Source organism: Passer montanus, unplaced genomic scaffold, assembly GCF_014805655.1.
Source record: "Passer montanus isolate IOZ18808 unplaced genomic scaffold, ASM1480565v1 scaffold10, whole genome shotgun sequence".
Classification (NCBI taxonomy): Eukaryota; Metazoa; Chordata; class Aves; order Passeriformes; family Passeridae; genus Passer; species Passer montanus.
The window spans coordinates 31,292,454-31,314,832 of NW_024356505.1; the positions used below are offsets into that span (position 1 = coordinate 31,292,454).

The window sequence follows — 22,379 nt, forward strand, 5'->3', positions numbered from 1 at the left end:
ACATGTAATGACACCCTGCATCCTTGCCAACATCTCTCTGCAGGGTCTGGTTTATGATGGCAGAGGCAGCAGCACAGAATCATAGAAGGGGAAAGTCCCACTGCCCTGGGCCTGCAGCTCCAGCCCAGAGGGGCCCAGGAGCATGGAGAGCTGCAGCCTGTGAACACAGGGCTAGGCCATGGAGCATGGGAAGCCACAGAAGTAAAAACTGAGCATATTACAAAGCAGGGCTCAGGCAAGGGACAGCCCAGCCCAGCTCTCACATGCAGGGCTCTGGACTTGGTATTCACAAACACAAGCAGCATCACTGGAGGAACAGCTCAAGTCCCAGATTCCTCTGCTGGGTCCACAGGCCACTTGAGACCTTAGCCCATACATGTGGGGAGGGGGCAGCAATGGCAGACCCAGGGGATTCAGAGGAACATGAGGAAAGAGCTGTATGTGTACAGGAGACATGTTCCACTGAAGAGCAGGAAGGAAGGAAGGAAACAAGCTTTTGAAGCAGAGGTCAGACGGCTCAAAGGTAATAAATGAAAACAAGCCCAGCACAGAACAGGCCTTGCCTGCTCTGGCAGCCACTTCAGGTTTTTATTTACACCAATGGCACTCTGCTCCCAGGACTGTGTAGCGCAAATGTCAAAAAAATTTGACAGAAGTTTTAAGGATGACTTTCACAAAACTGCCACACTAAAGTGGAATTGGTGACCCTGCAAAGGTAGAAGTCTATGAAACATTTATTTTCCTTCTTGGCAGCACTCAGCAAGGAATACAGATGCATAAAGCTACAGAGCAGATGCAACACAGGTTGAAGCAAGGATGTCACAGGATAGAAAGTGTATAAAGGTATGATGATGGTTGGAAAGGAATCTGAATAAAAAGATTAAGTGCTTAACACAAGTTCCACTAATTCAGGTGACGACAAGTTATTTTTTTCCAAATGAAATGGAGAAGGCTACAAAACACATATACAAGAAAGTTGTGCTGGTTTATATTAACTCCACCTTGTTCCTGTCTTCAGGCTCAAGCTAACGGTGGATGTTCAACATGTACAGTGTATTACTACAGCCCCAAAGAACATTTTAAAAATTTCAGGTGCAATAATTAAGTATCAGATTCATTAAAAGAAGACTCCATCACTCAAAAGAAGTGCTCTGTGTCAGACCAATGGTTTTTCAAGGCCAATTACCTACAGAATTCATTGTCAATTAGATGAGACTGTTCCAAACACTTTAAAAGAAGTTAACTTCCAATAGCTTTAATTTCAAACAAATGGTACAGATAATGTATCAGCTTACACAGGAATAGGTCCAGTTAGTTAGAACGTGTTAGTTATCTTCAGTAGAGAAGCCTCTCTCAGTCTGTACTAATCACACTGTCATTTGAGATAGCACCTGAGTAATTTCCAAATTATTTCTGTTTATGAATTTAATAGATGAATTTTCTCATGATTCAAGATCTCGTTGGCTTCCTGTTGTGCTGAAACAAAAATGCTTAAGTTGATATTCAGCTTGCCTTGTAGGAGGAGTGCTTGGGCTAGAGGGAGGGAGATGAAAGCACTATACTCACAACTCTGTATTAGGAGTGCAGTCAGACAAGACAGGCTTAAGTGATTTAAGATTCTCTGCTGTTCAACAGGGCCAATCCTGCTCCCTTTTGCTCAGTCACAGCTCTCCATCTCTCTTCCTTTGCTTTGGCACTCATCTAATGCTTTGCTGAACTGACTTGTGCCAACTTGGTGAAACATTAGCCAAGTTGGTTTTTGTCACATTAGCAGTTCAGCTGGGTCACTAAGGGACTAGGCGAGCACCAAATTCAGAACATGAAAGGTAGTGGAGCACAGCCTGCTCCTTTTCAGTGTCAGTAAACTCTTAGATCAGTTTAGCCATCTTGTGCAGCTGAGCCACAAACCACTACTTGTATTTCTTTATTTTCATGTATCAAAAAAAGCTTTTTGTCAGTTTTAATGTATAATGTATTGCACAAGCTTATAGTTTCTAAAAAGTCAGTGTGCCCAAGGCTGTAGTCAGAAGTCTTCTTAAAAATCCAGTTAAATACTGATAAAGTAACATTTGAAAGAAGAATTTCTGGCTCTGCTTCCCTACCTTTTCCACTACAGTAAGAAAACCACTTTTATATGCAATAATTGACTGCAGTGTTGGTTATCAACTCCACATACTGTTGTACGCTACACAAACTTCTTCCCTAGAAGTAGTTCAACTGTCCCATCTACATTAATTTTTTTTTTAAAGCACTGTAATAAATTGAACCACACACAAACAACTACTATGAGAAAGGTGCAGAATACAGGTTTTTAAGCATATGCATGTATTAGCAATTTTATTAAAATGTTTAAGTTATATTATTCCCATGCATATTCTTGCATGTCTGACAGATATGATTTATGGATATCCACCTTGTTTAATCCCTGAATTACTGAACTCAACTCTAGAAGACATTTAAGTCACATTTAAGTCATCTTTAAAACTGCCTCTTAAAAGCTGTATTGAACACTGAAATCACAGCAAAGAATATGCAACAAGTTACATGCAAAGGCCATCCTCAGAATCCCCACAGGAAGCACTGCATTTCATGACAGCAGGAAACAAACAGCTACAAGAAGCAGTTCTCTCTTATGTAACTCATTAAATGATATGCAAATCACCAAGTGGCTAGAAGAAACTTAATATGAATTGTTGGATGTATATTTTGAGAAGCAGAACTGAATTAATTTCCCTGAGATCACACAAAAGACTCCCTAATAAAGAATGGGAAAAGAATCCAAATCCAACCATTAGAGACAAGGACCAAAGTTTTATTTCAAAGTTTCTAAATAGTTTAGCAACAAATAGTTTCAACTTGTTACAGTGTCAAGATCCAATACCTTCCAAAGGCAGCTACAGTCTTGACCTAAACACCCTGGGGAGGTTTGCAATCAGCCTCAAGCTAAACACAGGCCATTATTTTAAGGGGCATCGAATGTCTGTGGAAAAAGGTTTTCACACACATTTCCACTCCCACCCACCAGTGAAATATATACATTAAGTAAGACAGGTCTCCAGCATCACTATGCTTGATGTAACAAAGGGGAAAGTTCTTCACCATGAATTAGGGAATCTCTATTTAGTAAAAATAGTTTGAGTAAAAACGGGTAAAGCCCTAATAAGTCCTGGCTACAAAGGAACCATGATTCAACAAGTGGATCCAAAGAAATACTTCCCGGCTTCAGAAATGCCATCCAAAAGAGACATCATATCTGTTACTTTGTTGTCAAATATTTAATTCAGGAATGAAAAACACAAATAAACTATTAAAATTAGGTTTTCAATGCCTTACAGATTTTTTTTTTCTGACCAACTGCATGTTCAAGGAAGCTCAATTTGCCAACATACCTCTCTCCCTCAGTTTATCTGACAGTAAGTCAGACTGGTTTACAGACACCACTCTGGTCACCCAAGTAATCACTCAAAAAAACCCCAGTCATTAGGCAACTCCAGAGTGTTGTATCCTAAACAATGGTAGGAGTGCAGAAACTGATGTAACTTACAAATATGCACAAGATCTGTAGTACATCCAAAATTTCTGTTTATTCATAAATTACAAGCTCCTTTAGAAGTTAAATAATTTTTTTTTAATTAAAGCTTTAAAAATCCCAAGCTCTTTAGCTTCGTTTAGAAGTATTTAAAAAAAAAAGGTATTCAGAAATAAAATAATAACTTTCCCACAAACTACAAAAAATAATTATCTTCATTTTATTCAAGTTGAACACCAAAAATGTTAAGTGAAGGTACTGATCTGAAAAACAGATACTCAGAAGGCTTTGTCACTTGCAAGAATTGTTCTGGATTCCATGCAAACACAGCTTCTCTGGCTTTGGCAAATCTTTGCCCCAGGCCTGGTCCTTAACTTGACTGACAGCACTAAAGCTAAAGGCAGACAGCACCAGGTAGAGAAAAAGGCAAAAGGCATCCTATGGGACCTGGACAATTATTCTAACTCCTCTCCTATCCCACTGATAAAAAGGGTTGCTGAAACAGAAAGATCACTACTCTGTGGTTACAGGGAATTCACTGCCTTTTTCTACACATGAGAGCCACAAATACACAGGTACAATGAGAAAAGCAGATAGACCATCACCATCAGAAAAGAAGTTACCTTAAAAAAAACCAAACACAAAAGAATTCCGTCAAAGTCCACAGATTTTCCAAGTAAAAATATAGTGCAATACCCCCACATTATGTTAAAGCAAGAAACAATCAAAGACTCACTTTTTTATTTCTCGGAGGAGCATCCGAATAAGGATGGCCTGCAGTGGCTCAATCATTAATTTTCTCCACATATCAAGAGCTAGCTGTCAGGACACAACACAAGTTTACATCAATAAAAAGTACATTTAAAAAAAACAAAACTAAAAACCAACACACCAAACTCAGAACAGTACCAAAGATAGCACAATTCTCCATTCAGGATTTTAAAAATTCAGTTGTTATGTAAACTCTTCTTTCCCTAGTCAGGCAGTATGTGAATGTTGGCTTCCCAGCCTGCATTCTTCCTACACATCTCATAGAACTGATTCATTCCTTGGTTCTACTCCAAGTATTCTCAAATGCATTTAAGAACTCTAAGCAAGTTGGTTACAAGGGCAGATTTTGAGACTACACATAAAAAAAACCCATGTGCACAGTAATAGGTAAGTAACATACCTTTCTAACCAAAGTGTCTGAATGTGTACAAAGACCAGTATTTCTAACAATGATTGCAAAATAAGCCTCAGCTGACAAAAGGGAACTTCTCTTGGCCAATTTGTCAGAGGTCACAGTCAAAGATACAGAATCCTTTCATCCAACACACAAAGAACATCTCCAAACTAAGATGCTTACATCTTAAGCAAAGTCACTGGCAAGCTAACATTCAGCTTCTAATGGAATTCCCATAAATTCAAGAATTCATCAATTCTTACAGGTGAAGCAGTTGCTCCCAAGATATACCATTTTTAAAAACACCGTTGCAATAGTTCAAATGAGCTTTTACACTTGAATCAAAGGCAGATTTAAAGCCCAAAAGGGATAATGTGATCCCTTATATACAGAGAATAACTGCACATAGGAGACCTCCAAAAACACCTGCCAGGAAGTCATAGACTGGGAAAAGAAACTGCAAAGTTCAGTAAGGACAGAGGGAATATTGCTTCTAAGAAAGCTTTGACAAAACTAACAGGTCATTAGATTTAAAAATTAAACTATCAGTCAGGTATGTCTTAACTGAAAGCAGGCACATAGCTATCAACTGCCAATGTGACCCACCCTGTGAAATACATTTCCTTTCAAAAGGCAGACAAAATGAACTTGCTCCAACTGTCACAGCTATTCAGCACCCATACTGCAATACAGAAAGTAGACCTGACACAACTGCACCATAAGCAGGCTAAAGGAGAGGTAAAGGTTTGCTTATAAATCCAAAGACAGATGATGTTCTGAAACCATAGTTGTCTTAGGAGTGATTTTCACTGTCTTGCCTTGTGGAGAGCAGCTGGAGAACAGTTAAGTTTCTGTAAGACAACAGGAATTCATCCAGTACAGGATGAAAGAAGCCAGCTGAAAGAAGCCAGCTCTGGAGAGATAGAAGAAAAGGAGGGGAAAAAAGAAAAAGAACTGATACATTTTGTGACTATGAGGTGAAGAGAAACAACCTCAGGTAGATCAGTTCTGCAATGTGGTGTCTGTGTGGTGTCATGGTCCTTCTCACACAAGCTACCAGTGGGAAACAAAGTCACGTCACCTATTGGAATTTTCTTGTCAAATAAACTATAGACAGATCAATCCAGCAACTTGATTATTAGGTTCTGTTTTGTCAGGCCAGGGTTTTATGAGCCTTTAAAAGGGAACCTAATACACCCAAGGATAGCTTAGCTATTACCTTTGGAGGCGAAGAATGAGCAGGATGGCTTCTGCTGCAGTGTTTGAAACAGAAAGGTTTAATAAAAGGCAAAACAATAAACAGAAAATCCGAGCTAGGTACAGATGTCTGCCCTTGGTAGAAACACCTTCACAAAAGCCTCGTGGTTCCTTTGTTCTCTCCTTTTCTACCTTTATGGCCCAGGCAGGACTTTTTGGCTTCTATCCAATTAGGTGACCCCAAGGTTTTAGTGAAGTCTCTGGGGTCCTATAAGGTGGCTTTTCACCTGATCGTTGGGAGAAACTTCTGGGCTTCCTTCCTTTTTTGGGGGACAAAGGCTAGTTTGCCCCTCTGTCATTAGGGGGCATTCTCCTACACTTCTTCACTTGATGTATTAGTTCAAGACAGTTTCTCCCACTTGAGGATAGGGACTGATCTTACTTCTCCAACTGGACTAGCAATACTGAACATGGCAGTTTTCTCAATTTTCCAGAATCTATTTCTGAGGGGAAAAATCCCAGAAGGCACATCTTAAATAAAGGTATTTAAGCTCAGGGCTCCCACAGAGCCATTGAAAACTCAGGAGTTTGAAATCAGTGATAGGAGCTCAACTCAGAAAAGCAGTGTCCTTCACCATGCATTCATAACATAGAGAGAAGAAAAAAGTAAGCAAGCACTTGCAAGCACTGGCAGACTATTTTCATTAACTTATCTCATCCTGTATATTTCCTAGTACAACAATTACTGAACGTCTGGAAGATTTGTGGGGATGAAGAATTGTTTGAAGATGTGCCCACACACCTCACACACCTCTGCTCTCATGTACAGACCTACTGTTACACACCCCTGAAGAACTGAGCAAGCATGGACTTGCTTAAGGTTACTGAAAAGCTCCCAAAGTTTTGTTACCACACAAGAGTGATGTTGAGACAGAAACTTCAGAACAGAGAGTGCAGTTCTGCTTCTAAAAATACTGGGCATTATTTCTGTAACTTCATGCTGAGACTGAAGAGAACTATACATAAAATAAACATGTTTGCCCTTGAGTAGATAAAGGCCAGATCATTTCAGTCATCTAGAATGGCATAAACAGTAATTCCTTCCATTCTAAAGTGATGAACAACAAATAATTTGACTTCTGCCAGAGCCCTTGCACAATCCAAAGAATAAAACATAGAATCCTACAGGAACCATAATGAAAGAGTAAATGCTTTTAAAACAAAGACTTGATAAACTTGCCAAGTGCCTTGTAGGTCAAGAAATGGAGCAATGAATTCACCAAAATAGTGCTGCAATTTAATACATTAACATAGGACTCAAGTCTCTATTACTTTTCAGGACAAGGGAGTGACTGCTGTAAGCCTAATCCTACACCAGTTGTGAACAGATATTAACTTTATTGCCTTGAGATTCTCAAGAAAAGATTTTATACTTTGTCACACCAAGAAATAGAAGCCTAAAAACTAACATTTCAAGGGCTTCCATAACCAAAAGTATACTGCTTCTTCAACATGTTTTCTAGATAGCAGTATCACTTAAGAATCTAAAGTTTGTTTGCAAAGTATTTCTATCATCACATTTTAAACCTAAGTTTTCCAACAGTTTTCATATTTGTTTCTTTTCCCTGCTAGGTCACTCTTATTTTTCTATATCAAAACTGTAATCTCATTTTACAAGGGGAACAGTGCTTACATCTACAATATTTCTGTGACATTCAAAATGAAAATTTTAAAGGACAAAGCTGAACTCATACCGTTCTGAATACTGCTTATATCCAACCCCACTTTCAGAGATACCTACCTCTCCAATTTCCATCAAAGGTTCATTCATATCCACCCCTCCATAACCATACTGAAGATCAGCTTCAGTCAATTTGTTCTTCTTAATAAACTGTGTGTTGAGGTACCTATAGAAATAAGGATATCCTCATCAAAATAGGCAATTATAAAAGGCTTTTTAAATTGGGGTTCAGAATTGTGAATGCCTTCCACATCACAAAATATAACCTCCTTTAACCAATACCAGTGCTCTTTGTAGGAAAATGTTACAATACAAATGACATTGAAAAATAGGCAATAATAAAAGGCTTTTTAAATTGGGGTTCATAACCAATACCAGTGCTCTTTGTAGGAAAATGTTACAATACAAATGACATTGAAAGAATTTATATCACATTAAAAGAGTAGTGTTGGTAACAGAGATCAAACAGAAACCTGAAATATCACTGTCAGCATTTTCTTGGTGAGCAATATACTTGTGTAAGAACCCAACCTTTTAATATGCACTGCTTATACAAACATACATATATGTACATGTTACTCATATATCCATGTATGTGCAAAATAACTCACAAACTCACTGATTAGTATTAGAGTGTCAGTAGTTTATTTCATTGATAGAAAAACACGCCTACTATCAGATACTTTTAAGTTGAAAGTATTTCCTTCTATCTGTACTGCTCATTCTTCTGTGTTTCTCTCAGACTGAAATGCAGAAGTAATGCTCATTTTAAGAGGGCAAACTTTTGTCTGTTACAATCCCTTACTCAGGTCATGGTAACTAGCTAACAGCCATATTACAAATTTTAAAGAGAAGAATTTTCAGAAATTATTTTAAGTAACAGCTATAAAGAAGAAATGCTATAAATGCTATTTTAAAATTCAGTATTTACTACTGTATGCATAGTTTTTATGAAGAACACAAAATGGATTCTGTGCAAGACCTGCTAAAACATCCCCCTTGACCCTCAGTATTCCACAATGTTACAATAGTATTCCCATAATGTAACATTTTTAAACAGAAACATTAATTCCTTTCCCAGGTAACTGGGAAAAAATTCTATTTCCCAACTACACTTATTTCTTATATTAGAAATGCTTAAATGAGGCAACTGAGAAGGTTATTAAAATTTCTGATCTAACCAGAAGTTTCGAGATGCTCAGTTTCACACACTGAAAAGAGCCAGATTACTGAAGCACTTTAAGAGGCTTCAGAGGCTGCACCAGACCAGAGATGTCTGAACACTCTCGACATAAAGGCAAAAGCCAAGCAAAGGAGAAAAGGAGGAACACACTGTGAAATTCTGTGAACTTGAAAGAATTTAGGACACCACAGTCCAAAGAAGGAAGACTTGTCATAGTGTAGGGATAACAAACTGAGTACAGCAGCTACTTTCAGACTCTTACAGAGTACTGTACCCCGTGCTACCATCAATACCAGCCATGAACTGTAAATGCAGGTCTCTCTAGAAGGCTACAGACCCTCCATGTCATATAAAACCTGCGAGGACATCAGAAATACCTTGAACACCAGCCTTAAGAAGGCCCCTTGGTGGCATTTTCCCATCTTCCCCCACGTGACCAAAGCCAACAGCTGCCATTCTGCTTTTCTCGTTAAACTTGCTCAGAAGGAAAGTCCTACAGTCTCCCCACTTACCCTCTCTCTCTTGCATCAGTACATACAGAAAGAGAACTAAGAGTAGCATGTAAAACTAAAAATTGCTATACCATGATAGGCTGGTATTATTACAAATATTCTAAAGACAAAATGGAACAAAGCAAAAGCTGCACCATCTGTGTTTAGTCTTCAGGATTTTATTATGAAAAATTGTAATACTTATTTTGGTTTTTTTTCCCTTTAAATGACTTAATGCCAATTTGCTGGATAAGAAAACTCTCTCAATAACTTGAAATTAAAGTACGCAGACTAGATTTTTTTAAATCACCTATGAAACCAGTTACAGCATCAAGACTTTGGTAAGGCCTAGTGTCCAGCATTAGTTTTAGCTGTTCTTTATTTTTTTATTATTATTTATTTATCTGAACAAGTTTCTTTCAGCCTTCCTTATTCCATTCATTTTGTCACCTTGGTTTAGTCAAGCACATGTGGGATTTTACTTTTCAAACTGAATCCAGATTTGTTTTCCTAGCAAAATGCACTGAGGAGGATGGGTGAAAAAAAAAACCAACAAAATCAACACCGCATAAAGAAAATATTTAACTCATTTTCCAATTATATGATCCATCTCGCATTTTATTAATTTTGCTCAAAAGCGTCTCACATCTGAGTAGTGTTTCAAATATTGCTTATCAGGTTAGAAGCAGAGATGCAAGTCTAATTAAATTTTAAGGGAGTCTATTTTAAAATTACTTTCAGATTACCACCTGTAGACATTAATCAGTTTTCATTCTTGGAAGAATTATACAAATTAGAACCTGGGATAAAAAAGAGTCAACTAAATTACAGTACTTTTTTCAGAGCAGGCATGCAATAAGAAAAGAACTCCAACTGATTCATAAAAAGTAGAATATCCTAAAGCTTTGACTCAAACCATGCTGGTTCAACTGCAAACTGCAGTACAGTGCCATCCTTGTAGGAGAACTGCTAGGATTATGAGTTTATACACTGCAGGGTTGATTAGCACCAACAATCTGGCACTGTAACATCAAGCAGAATATATTAGTAGTGCAAGAATTTTTGGAACCATCTTGGATACTTACCTGTTGAGGCATTATTTCTTTATGTTCTGATACCATAACTCCAAAATTAACCTGAGGCATATTCACCTATTGCTCTCTTTAATCAACACTCTTCAACTTAACCTGCAGATCATGTTAAATTTCATGTTAATGTCAAAGGTTTAACAACTCTTTTGCAAAGCTTACCTGTATAAACAGTCCATATAGTCTGCCCCTTTGCTATACTCTTCCCAGTATCTGTGATACATAACCAGTACTTGTTCTTCAGATTCCAGAACTCTCTGTGAAGGCACACACACCCCACACACCAGAATTAGTATGAAAATAGTACACATACTTAGGAAGTTATCACAGGATTATAACTTTGGAATAGTATTTGCATATTCAGAATTGTGGCAATGACCAAAAAGCTAACACATCTTAGTACTACCAAGTTTTGGTAAGCCAGCTAGAACACCCGGACTTGCTTTATTTTGCATTTAAAAATAGCAATTTAAATACTGAATTATTTTCTATTGATCTTTTCAGAAGTACCTGTTTGAATAAGCCTGGTTCATATTCTCACATCAAACTGGTGGGATAACTCACAGAACCATTCTCTCACTGACACAGATCAGTTTTATATTCACACAGCCACATGCACTGCACACTGTAAGAACTGACCAACTATAACCATTTAAAACCACTATGCCTTACTGGATAGACAAGTCCTCATACTTACCAAGAATCCCAGAATAAAACAAGTTTAACAAAGCACAGATACATAGAAATGAAAAAAAAAGCATTACAGTTTTCCAAATCTAGGCCCAAATCTTTGGAAATTTAAGCAAATCATCATCTAAAAAGCTACTGAACTTCTCAAAATAGATTCATATTTCAGAGAGGTAAGTTCAACAATTAAACTAATTAGTATGATTTGTGAGGGGGGACAAGATCCTAGGAATTCAACTTTAATTCTCTCTAGAGTCTGTAATTTCAAAATCTGGCTCAAGCAGCAAAGAAGCCCATGCAAAAAAAATTGTAAAAAAAATTATGAATGAGGAAAGCTGGTAGATAAAACAGAATTGAGAACACTTTACTCTGCTGTATGCATTTTGCAAAGGTTTTCCAACGTTATCTCAGAGACAAGTGGTAGATAGCCAATTTAAAAACCTGATGCATGCTTTCTGCTACTTCCCAAAGCTTCCACTGTGCTGGCACCTGCCTGATTATCCTAAGTGAGCTCATTCAGCTCACTAAGTAAATGAGGAAGAAATTATTTGGCAGAGTTCTCTGCTAGTTTACTGAGCTGTTTTAGTCTAGCAGAGTGGCAGAATTATCCTCTCTGTAACCAGTGGAACTGGCCATTAAGACACCCAGTCTATCTTGTCAAATACTTAGGTACCTAAGCAAGAAGCCATTTAGCAGCACTATGCAGAATTTGCAATGCTTTACCCCCTATAAAGACACTAAATAACTGATAAGCATCTTATTTAAATCTGCTTCTTTTTTTACTGATATAGATGGAGGCACCATTCATCTGTCCTATCTACTAAACAAGATGAATCATAATTCTAATGAAATTTGCTGTCTTAGCTGATGAAACAGAAGTTAACTCACAGCTATATAGACATACAAATATTGCTGTCATAATAAATATTTTGCCATTATTTCCTCTCCTCCCAAGTGTTTGTGTTATTTCTCATATATTTCAGAAGATTTTTGTTTACTTTTTTCTAACAGAGTATATACAATCGGTTTCCAACACACTAGAACAGATACATTTCAGTTGAAACAGAAGGCTAATGACAAACTACAGTACATATGCAAAATGAAGATATTTCTCTAACTTGTTTGATTATAAGTATTCAGCACAAAAGAAAGAACTTACTTTTCAAGCCAATGAATATATTGCATAAACCCTAACTGTTGGCTTAGAAAGAAAATTATTTCTTTTGTGTTGCATATCAACAGGTGTCTATAATATCTGCCTACATTTGTGTACCTGTTGTGACATGTGTTACATATTTCATGTATACAAGTATCCTGTCTCTGCAACTCAATCATCTGTGATTTAGTCTCATAAAGACCTACAAAAAGTCAAAAAAAGGATGAAGAACACCTACATGGACATCAGTAACTGTACAGGTTACCTTGTGCAAATGGCGTACATGATTCTCCAAAAAAATTTTAGTCTCAGTATAAAGTCTCTCTCCAAGAGGTTCGGGATAGGCCACACACAAAGCATAAATGTCTCTGGGCTCAAAGTCAAGGTTTATATTAAAGTGTGAAAACATAGCAAAAAAGTTTATGATTTACAGAACCCTTTCTTCTCCACACATGCAGTTCAGGTTTTGGGTTTTTTTTACATCAAGCAAAAAAGACAAAATGGATTATTTTCTCAAATTAGTGTAAGTATTGGCTTGTGCAAAATCCAAGTTTACAGCATCAATCAATATTAAATTTTAAATACTGAATGCTGAGGCAATGTTAGAGATAAGAACTTAAAACTTCTGATAGCCCCATACCAATGTGGCTTCCACCTTTTATTTGCCATGTATAATATACAATAATCTCAAGGTGAAAAAGCAGTTTCCATGCACCATTGTTCTGTATTTGCAGTCAACATGAACTGCAACTCTTCTCATAGAATGGAAAGAAGCACTAATTAGATTAAGAACATGATTAGTCAAGTACAGAGCAGGGCAAACACATGGTGAAGCTGACTTCAAGTTTTCCTTCCTGGAATCCAAAATAACTTACTGTCCCTGCATTTTGTCCTCACTTCCACAGGTAAAACAATTTCAGGGGACACTGAAAATTAAATAATCACAATGGTGGTGTGGATAAAAGAAAGTCTATATTCTTTTTAACCATTATTATAATTTCAGTAATCCTGTTTAGATCACAGCCACAAAAAAAATTATACTTGCTAACTTAAACGGGCAGCAGCAACCTGCTAAGCCACCCTTAAGGTGGTTTTGTCCCTAAACTACCTTGTGGAGCTACACCTTTGGTATGTATTAAGTTTTAAGAGTAACTTGAGGAAGAAAAGTTATGACTGAGAACTTTGCTTTCAGAAAAGCCAAGCAAGGATTAGGTCAAGCTTCACATGAACAACTGTGGGAAACAAACTAATTCTACAAAAATTACTTTAAAACATGGTTTTACTACTAAGCCTAAGCACTTTATAAAGCCAGCCATGGTAGAAATCAATAATTTAGTATATCACTTTAATGAATGGAAGACACAAGATGTGCTTTCCTCTAGTCCACCCTAAAAAAAGCACATGCCTGTGTGAAAGGAGGTAGAAGACAGAGTTGAAGAGTCACCTGCTTAATCTACAGAACAGTGTCAAACTCTCATCACACAGCTTGTCAAATGCACATTTCATTTTTTATACAGAATTACTACTCAAAACAAAGAAGATTCTGATGCGGGAGAACTAATTAGGAAAAAAACCTTTATCTGGCAACAAGAATCTCAGAGACCCCAACCAGAATCTAAACTTGAGTACATTATTTCACTCACATAGATCATCTTTGCTAGAATTCTCCTCAGAATAGCAACAAGTGTAAAAGGGAAACACTGTAAACAAAACAGGCAACATTCACTGCTTTGCAACAGTAGCTCCCATTGCACCACACCAGCTTGCAAAGTAATGACCAATAAAATATCAAAACAAACTTAAACAGTGAAGAATGAAATATTCTATTAAAGGGATTGTAAAGAATAATTGGTTTTCACACTTTCCCCTCCCCAACAAATTTTCTCAGTCTAAGGATGGTGAGTAGTCAAATGCATCCTCAATATAATTCAAGCCACAAGCCTCTTCATTATGCAAAGATATTTTTGAGAAATTAAACTCAGAATTAGAAACCTACATAATTTGCTTACAGGCAAAGGGGATATGACTTTTTTCTCTTTTGATCCACAACTACACTACCTGAATCACCACAACCTACAGATCTCTACGACAAGAATACCTCACAAATTTAGAGGAAAGAGGCAATTTTCACCACAGCAGCACAAGAATATAGCAATACCAGTTTATTTGATGAAAGCAGCAAACAAAAATCTGATTTCATCTTGTGAAAAAGTTTCTCAGTTTTAATAATCCTATTTAAGAAGTTTTCACCACAGCAGCACAATAATATAGCAATATCAGTTTATTTCATGAAAGCAGCAAACAAAAATCACTGATTTCATCTTGTGAAAAAGTTTCTCAGTTTTAATAATCCTATTTAAGAATGAAAATGGTATCTCTGCCCCTTCATGAAAATGCACATCTTCCAAACATGCCTTTCTTTATTCTAGAGATCAAATTTTCTTACAAATTAAGAAAGCTGAATCTAATACTTTTCTTTGACATTTGCCACAGTGTTTAATATCAGCAGATACACAAACTAAGAGCTTAATCACAGATGCACTTGAACAGGCACCTCACCCTCCTGTATCAAATGAATACTACTTGCTGGATATAAAGTTTCTCTGGAATTATACAAAAGAAAAGCTATCATGAGACTGAAATATATATGAGTGTATCAAAACTGTTCTTTCTTGCCCAATTTGTACTTGTTTCTTTATCCATTTTATCTTTCAGTCCAGAATCCAAATTTGAGGGTCATATTCAAAGCGTTGTGACTCTCATAACAAAAAATAAAATTAAAAAAATCTCTGAGGTTAAAGTAATCACTAATCATCACTGATATTTTACTCCATAAACTTAAAGCACATTTTTCCTGTGCTGCTGTCCCACAGAACAACAGGAAGAAGCCTTTACTGTTCAATAAATTATCTTTAATGGTGAAAGCCAACTGTTCTTCCACTTCAGCATGAAGTTTTGCAGGGTGAGAAAGGCCAGAGGAAGCTGCAGCCAAACTGCTGCCTAGGGGCCCTCACTCTGTATTGAGAACAAGAACATCAAAACCCTTCTGTGACTTAAGTACTTTGGTAGTTCTATTTGAGGGGCATTACCCAGCAATGGCAAACTGAAGCACTTCCAAACTAAGAAACAACAATGAAGTTACTACCAACAAGAAAATACTCTAACCAAGGCTATAAAAACCCACAAATATTGTCCTCGGGGTTAAAAAAGCACCTAGGTTAAGACTTCTCTAGGCAACCAGTGTAGAGCTTTGGGAAAATTTCTATTCATCAATCTTCTATAACAGAACTAAAATTTGCACCTAGGTTAAGACTTCTCTAGGCAACCAGTGTAGAGCTTTGGGAAAATTTCTATTCATCAATCTTCTATAACAGAACTAAAATTTGTAGAGAATTTCAGGACTCAGTCAGAAAGAATCATGACCATAGGAACTTCATTTACTCTTCCTTCTCAGCCAGTTGTTTCTAAAAATACATATTTAAGTTTCTGGTTCATCAGAGGGTCCTTACAAAACAGTTCATTAGAGGAGGCAGAACAAACTTAGAGAAAAAATGGTGGAAAAAACCCAGATGGCCGTGCTGCATACTTTTAAAATAATTCTGTTTGAAGTACAGCTGTCCCTGGGTACTGTTCAGCTTATTTTAACTCATTGGGTAGAAATCCCAAGACAACAACAGGAAGAGCTTGATGTTCTACCTGTTCAAAAAAGTTCTAGTTAAAGGGCAGTTACCAAAGTACAGAGGAACTACCCACCACTCTCTAACCAAGCCTTAAATTAAAAAGCACTCCTATGCCTACTGAACAGTCTTGAAAGTGATACAATGTATTCACAATAACACCTCCAACAGAGACATAACTGTCACTCATTTACCAGATAATGAAACAAGTTCATACACATTTCTTCCTGCAGAGAATCTTAAAGGGAAATCTGAAGGTCAAAGGTGGATCACGATGACTCACATTTTAAATAAAGTGACATATGGTCTTTCAGGTGATTTTTTCCAGCAGATTTTAACTCTTACACCGTTGTGGTTCCCAGCTCATTGCCATTCTAGCATTTCAAGTACGAGGTAAAATGTTTATTTAAAGACAGGCCATGTTTAACAATAAAATTACCATAAGTTACAAAGGAAACACTATATTCAAGACAAACAAGTTCTGGAGAACTAGTGAGGCAAAATTTAGTTCTAGAAATGGAATATGTGCAGTACAAGCCTGTCATCCCTAAAATACTCTCAGCTTCCATACTCCACTGGATCTCAGCTGCCCTGAACAGCACAAGGGAAAGCTAACACTTCTTAGAATACACTGATGCAGATTGAAACAGTGATTGCTTGCTGTATCTTATCCTTTTTTTCCACATCACTGTGTTGACTATACAGTACAAAGATCAACTGATACTATAATCAATGAAATAACCTGTATGGGTTTTATTGAAACAGTTCAAATAATTTGCCATCTTTCTATTGTGCTGATTAATCAATAAGAAAAAGAGTTAATAGAACATTTCCTTTAGAATTACTGAAGATGTTTAGAAACATTACTTCAAATTAAGTTGAATTTAAGAGAGAATAAGATAAATAAAGGGAACAAAACGACGTATTTCTAAATGCCAACTTAACAAAAATATCCTTAATACTTCAGTCTTCTTTATGTATAAAACCTGGAAAAAGCTTTTATTCCAGCTGTATAGAACTACCAGTTCCACCAAGTTGTTGAGCACCCATTGAGCAGCTTGTGTTAAAACACAAAGTTTGGTTACAGCAAGCAGAAATACTAAACAACCAACATTCAAGCTGGAAGTTACACAAACTCCTCGGGCCATTCAGCCACAGACAATAAGCCAAAAGGCTCATGCCTGTGCCAAATCAGACACTAATAGTGCCACTTTCCAAGGAATGTAATTAAGAGATGATACTAAGTAAGGTCTTAAGAATTACATGCCAAATGATTATGCCAAGACTGCTTCCTGAGTCTGCTATTCATAAGCAATCCTTTTCTGATGTTCAATCAACTGGACTAAATCCCAAAAGAAGATCAACAGCAAACTTGTGTGTAAGGTCCCCACGTAAGAAGTTGTAAGAAAAACAGTGTGACAAGGAATCAATACAACATCTCCTGCAACAATTCTTATTTTATATTCAAATCTATTTTAGATACCCTTGTTTAAATGTTTAAAGTTTTAAGCTGCGGAATTTAACCACTTGATAAAGACTGAATTATGTAATCCTCAAAAACTGCTTAGAAAGAATGACTGCAGAACAACTTCCCAGCATGTAAGTACCCACCTAATTATTTCAATTTTTTTTTTAATTCTGGAGTCACTTGAACTTGACTTCAGTACAAGGTGTCAGGTCATGCCCTCAGAAATTAATTACAAAATTTTTAAATGAAAGAGCTCTTTAATGTCTCCACCAGAAGAGACATTAGAAGCTAGGTACATATACACATGCACACATTCAAAACACAGGCATGTGGGAAAGCAATTCTGAGAAACAGTTAACGTGTTCAGAATGAGATGAGACTTTAGAGTCAAGCCCCCACCCAGAGAATAAGCTTATCTTGTAAAAACTTATACATAAGGATCTTCTCAGTGCTTCTTTTTTCACCCACAAGAATTAACAAATCAATGAATAAGTCTAAACGTTTCTTACCCCTCACTATTAAGCCAAACTGTTACCAATCCCTGCAGAACAGGTGCAAAGCCTCCTAAAATTCTTCAATTATTCACCACAATGTAATGGCTAATGAATATATAGACACAGGGCACAGTATAACAGGTTAGAAACATTATACTTCTTTTAGAAGAAGTTCACTGAAACTTAAATCTTGCAAAATATTACAGGTCCATTTTACACGTAAAACACAAACCTTTCCACTACAACAATGTATGTACAGCTGTCACTTGAACAGAACACCAAATGAAGGCAGAAGGAGTAGTTATTCCTGAATAGAGCTTAACTGTCACGAGTAATAAAGCAATAACAGTGCAGGGAAAGGCAGAAAGCTTTTTAATAAATCCTTGCTGTGGAAATGTCTAGTATGGTAGTTATCAGTATAGTTAGAAGTGCAAAGAAGAGGGAGAAATCTTTATACAGAACAACCTCATCATCCCCCACATCCCAAATTTAAAGATGTGCACTCTCTGTCTTGGGTATTTCCCCAGCTACACACAAATACTTAAACATACAAGAAAACCTCATTGTCAGAATAGGGGACATGCAATACCTGTAAGAACAGCTTTAGCATAAGCTAAGTATTAGAGCTACCAAAAGTGACTAAAACTCAGGCCAGTTTACATTTTATCAGCATGGTGATTTTCACATAGACTACTTCCCAAATATGCAGAATTTCCCATTCCTTTCAATTTATTCACAGTCTTAATAACAGGTGCAGCCTAACAACACGCTGCTCAAGATCACTGTTATATAACACAGGTTTACTCTGTGCTAAACACATCACACAAACACGTTAAGTCAGATTTTTCACTTAAAGGATACGAGAAGCGATCATTCCACGTTGCTCTTTCAACATAATCCAACATCACAACAGCTTTAATCGTTGTTAGAAGTTTGTTCCATGTTTCATCAAAGTCAACTACTCGTGGTTTCAAGGACATTGTGGGGCTTTAGTGTTAATCTGTAGAAGAATTAAACATGTCAGACAACATTGCACAATCATTAAAAAAAAACACACTTCCTTTGAATTTTTCAGTTTAAACTTTGTACACCGTTGCACCACTATGATAGAGTGACACAAAGAACACCCACCCCCTCCAAAATGAAACTCACAATCCCTCATTTTTAATGCTTTGGAATGGAACATTACTGTTCCATAAGCATGAGTAGCCTATAACATAACACAAATTAATCTAACAGCATCACGCTTTGTGAAGTTCAGTATCTCACCAAACTATTCATTTAAGAGTGTCACATGAAGAAAACAACTTTCCTGTAAATTCTGATTTGTTCACTTTTATTCAAAGACTGTTTCAACTGTATCTAAGAAAATGTGGGGTAAGAACAAACTAAACTATTACCACAGTATCTGAAATTCCTACTGTCAGTTTGTAGCCTATGTTCACCTCAGGCTTTCATGAGACATTTTTGGTGTTACATTTGAAAAGCCACAAAACCCAAAAGCTTTGATTGGAATGTGAAAAAGAAAACACAGGGCAATATGCAGAGCTTGTGCAGCTTACTGCACTATGCAATAGGACAGTGACATCTTTCAACTAACACATAGCATGAAAATACAGAAGCTGTGCTAGTAATTTCATATTAAAAATAGCAGAAGAGATTTATTGCAAAAAACCACAACCCACTCAACATTAAATTATCTAAATAAAACTAGGGAAAAAGTACAGTAAAAAAGTAAAGATTTAAAAAAGAGACAACTGTGAAGGCCTCTTGTTTCCACTAGTCTCTGTCTTATGCACCTAATCTAGAAAGGACCTGATGTGTGACATGCCATGCACAAAGCAAGTCCAGCTCCTGCTCAGAAACATGACATTGTAAGACTACAAAAAAAAGTGGAAAGAATACTTCTATTTCCATTTCAAACAGATAGACAAGTGACTCTTGTCTTTCCAAAATTTCAAGGTCAGATGGGAAAGTAGAAAGCTAGTGACAGAGTTTGAGCCCAAGAGGCAGACCTCTGTAAGGGGAAGAATCAAATGTCATGCAAAAAAACTATTTAGCAACCAGCTTACTACCTTAACCACTACTGGCTCTCACAGGATATACCACTTCTCAGTTTAAGAAAAAAGCAATGAAATCAGATGCAACTTTCAGCATGCATGCATACAACCCACCCCCCTGACTAATGAACAAGCTCCTCAACTGCTGTAAATGTTGTCATATTTGTGACATGGTTATTCATTCAATCCATGTATGTCGGCAGGAGCTCACACTGAAAAATCAGTGAGAAGTGACAAAGATCCACCAAAAAAAGCAAGCTGAAAAACACACTGATGTACATTTCACAGAAACATGAACCTCAGCAGAGGCAGACAACAGCTCACTTCCAGGACGGGAGAGGGTGAAGTGGTAATCTTCAAAAAGTCCTAATACCCTCTTAAGAAAAACTTGAGACCATTTCCAGCTGGCCCCAAGAAAAAATAATCATGGTCCACAAAAGACATTAAGAATCATAATAAGTGCTTGTGGTAATGAAACTGTACTTGTGCTATATTAGAAGTCACTGTCTTGGAAACACACGTGGTACATCCAAGGTAAAGAGCCCTTTCTTCAAAGAGAAGCAAAACTGAGGGGAAGAAGCAAGGGTAAAGAAGTCCTCCCCACAGTACATCCCAATGTCATTAATCAGTAATACCGTTTTCTGGATGATTAAAATCTAATACTGTGTAAAGCATCCACATGGTCATCCAAGTAGTCTGAAGTGAAATAGTTTAAGATAAAAGTTATTTGGCATTCTCTTACAACTTTAATGGAAATACAAATTTAAATGTGTTTTAGAGACATTTTAACAAGTATGGTGTAACTTTTACTATAAGACACTGGGCTTTTTGGGTATACTGTGCTTCAGTATCAGCAATGCACAAGCTCACCAACTTGATTATTAAATGTCTTGTATTGATCATGGTAAGAACTATACGAGGGCAAAATATCTACCCTAGGGTTCAGACTATTCAGGGCGTGGGAAGCCCTATCTGTTCGATAAGCCCTAAGGTAAACAGATGTTATTGAAACATATTTACTCAGCAGGATAATGAAAGGATGCTGCTTCCATCGCCTCATTTTTTAAAACACACCGCTGTCATACTGCATATATTTATTCACAAAAATAAGCATAGCATTCTGTCCGCTATCAAAGAACGCCCCAAATTTCCCAGCTATTTAACCACCTGGATAAGCAGAATTACAAGCCCGTGGCGGGTGCGCAGCCACAGGCAGGAGCACTCGCGGCAAACAGGTGACCAGGGCTGCCCGCCCCCGCCCGTGCCCCGCTCCCCACCTTCTCCCTCCGCCAAAACAAAAGCGAAACTGGCCGAGGCGCAGCCGGCGGATAATGAGCGGCCCCGCCGGAGAGGCCGCGCCGCGCCCTCCCCGCGGGGCAAGGGCAGGACCCGGGGCAGGAGGCGGCGGGCGGGCGCTGCCGCACAGGCACCGCCGGGGGACGGGGCCCCGGGGCGGGGCGCGGCGGCCGCGCCGGGCCGGGCCGGGCGAGGGCGTTACCTGGCGGCCCGGGGCCCGAGTCAGCGACCCCCGCCCGGCCTCCCTCGCTCCTGCCCTCGGCCGCGGTCGCTGCCCCGTTCCGTCCTCACAGCGCTGCCATTACCCAAAGCCGCTCGCGCCCCGCCCTCCGCCGGCGCCGCCACTGCCGGGGTCGGGGCGCGGCCCCGCGGCCCCGCTCGGTGCTGTTGCCGCCGCGCGGCCGCCTCACCCGCGGCACCGCCGCCCCCGGGTTCTGCCCGCTGGGCTCTCCCCGCCGGCCGCAGGACGAGCTGGGGCCGCCGGGTCCCGGCGCTCCGTCACTTTCCGATCGCGCCCTCCCCCGCCGGAGAAGCGGGGTTTGGTACAGCCCGCACTGTACGGCGAGCGCGGGCGGCCGCACTTCCCAGCGGCGGGGCGGTCGCCGCGCACGCGTCGCTCCGCCTCCATGGCGGGAGCGGTCTCGTCCCGCGCCTTCCCGACATGGAGGCGCGGGGCACGGGGGCTGGAACGGGCCTCTCCCGCGGGCTTCGCGTGAGCAGGTCGCCGTTACCTCAGAAGGTGGAAGTGTCCCCGTCCCGCCACCGGCTCCAGCAGGGAATTCCCCCAGCTTCCAGCACCCTGCTCTGGTGCGGGACGCCCCGGCCCCGGCTGCCCCGGCAGAGCGCCCGCCGTGCCCGCGGGGGCCTCGGCGGAAAGGGGCAGCACCGAGCTGTGGGGTGGCGGTAACAAAGTAGAGTCGCTGTGGAGACCAAGTAGCCGGGCGGGCTCACGTGCCCCGGGCGCACGTGCGCGCTGCGGGAGCCCGGGCGGAACCGGGCCGGGCCGGGCCAGCGCCGCCGGGTCAGAAAACAAAACAATGTTCATTTAGAGCACTTAGTGGTGCAGCTCTCTGTAAGAGACAATCGTCTTCTGGAAAAACGTTTATTCCTGAAAATTCTCCATTGTTCAAACTACTCAAAACTCGCG

General features: G+C 39.1%; 1 protein-coding gene across 4 annotated transcripts in view; it reads right to left on the reverse strand.

Annotated features, from left to right (window-relative positions):
- The window catches only part of CUL2 (cullin 2), a 42,395-nt gene extending 20,242 nt beyond the window's left edge, over positions 1–22,153 (reverse strand). For 2 of the 4 annotated variants that reach the window (XM_039707594.1, XM_039707604.1), the window contains exons 1-6: positions 21,435–21,590; positions 18,738–18,876; positions 12,503–12,605; positions 10,557–10,651; positions 7,693–7,798; positions 4,266–4,348 (exon numbers count right to left, since the gene is read on the reverse strand). In XM_039707594.1, coding sequence (XP_039563528.1) covers positions 4,266–4,348; positions 7,693–7,798; positions 10,557–10,651; positions 12,503–12,605; positions 18,738–18,856 — 506 coding nt within the window. In that variant the 5' untranslated portion in view covers positions 18,857–18,876; positions 21,435–21,590. Of the gene's footprint in view, positions 1–4,265; positions 4,349–7,692; positions 7,799–10,556; positions 10,652–12,502; positions 12,606–18,737; positions 18,877–21,434; positions 21,591–21,642; positions 21,780–21,963 lie in introns of those variants that run through there. The other 2 variants (XM_039707583.1, XM_039707575.1) reach the window with 2 other exon arrangements.
- Between the last annotated feature and the right edge of the window lie 226 nt (positions 22,154–22,379).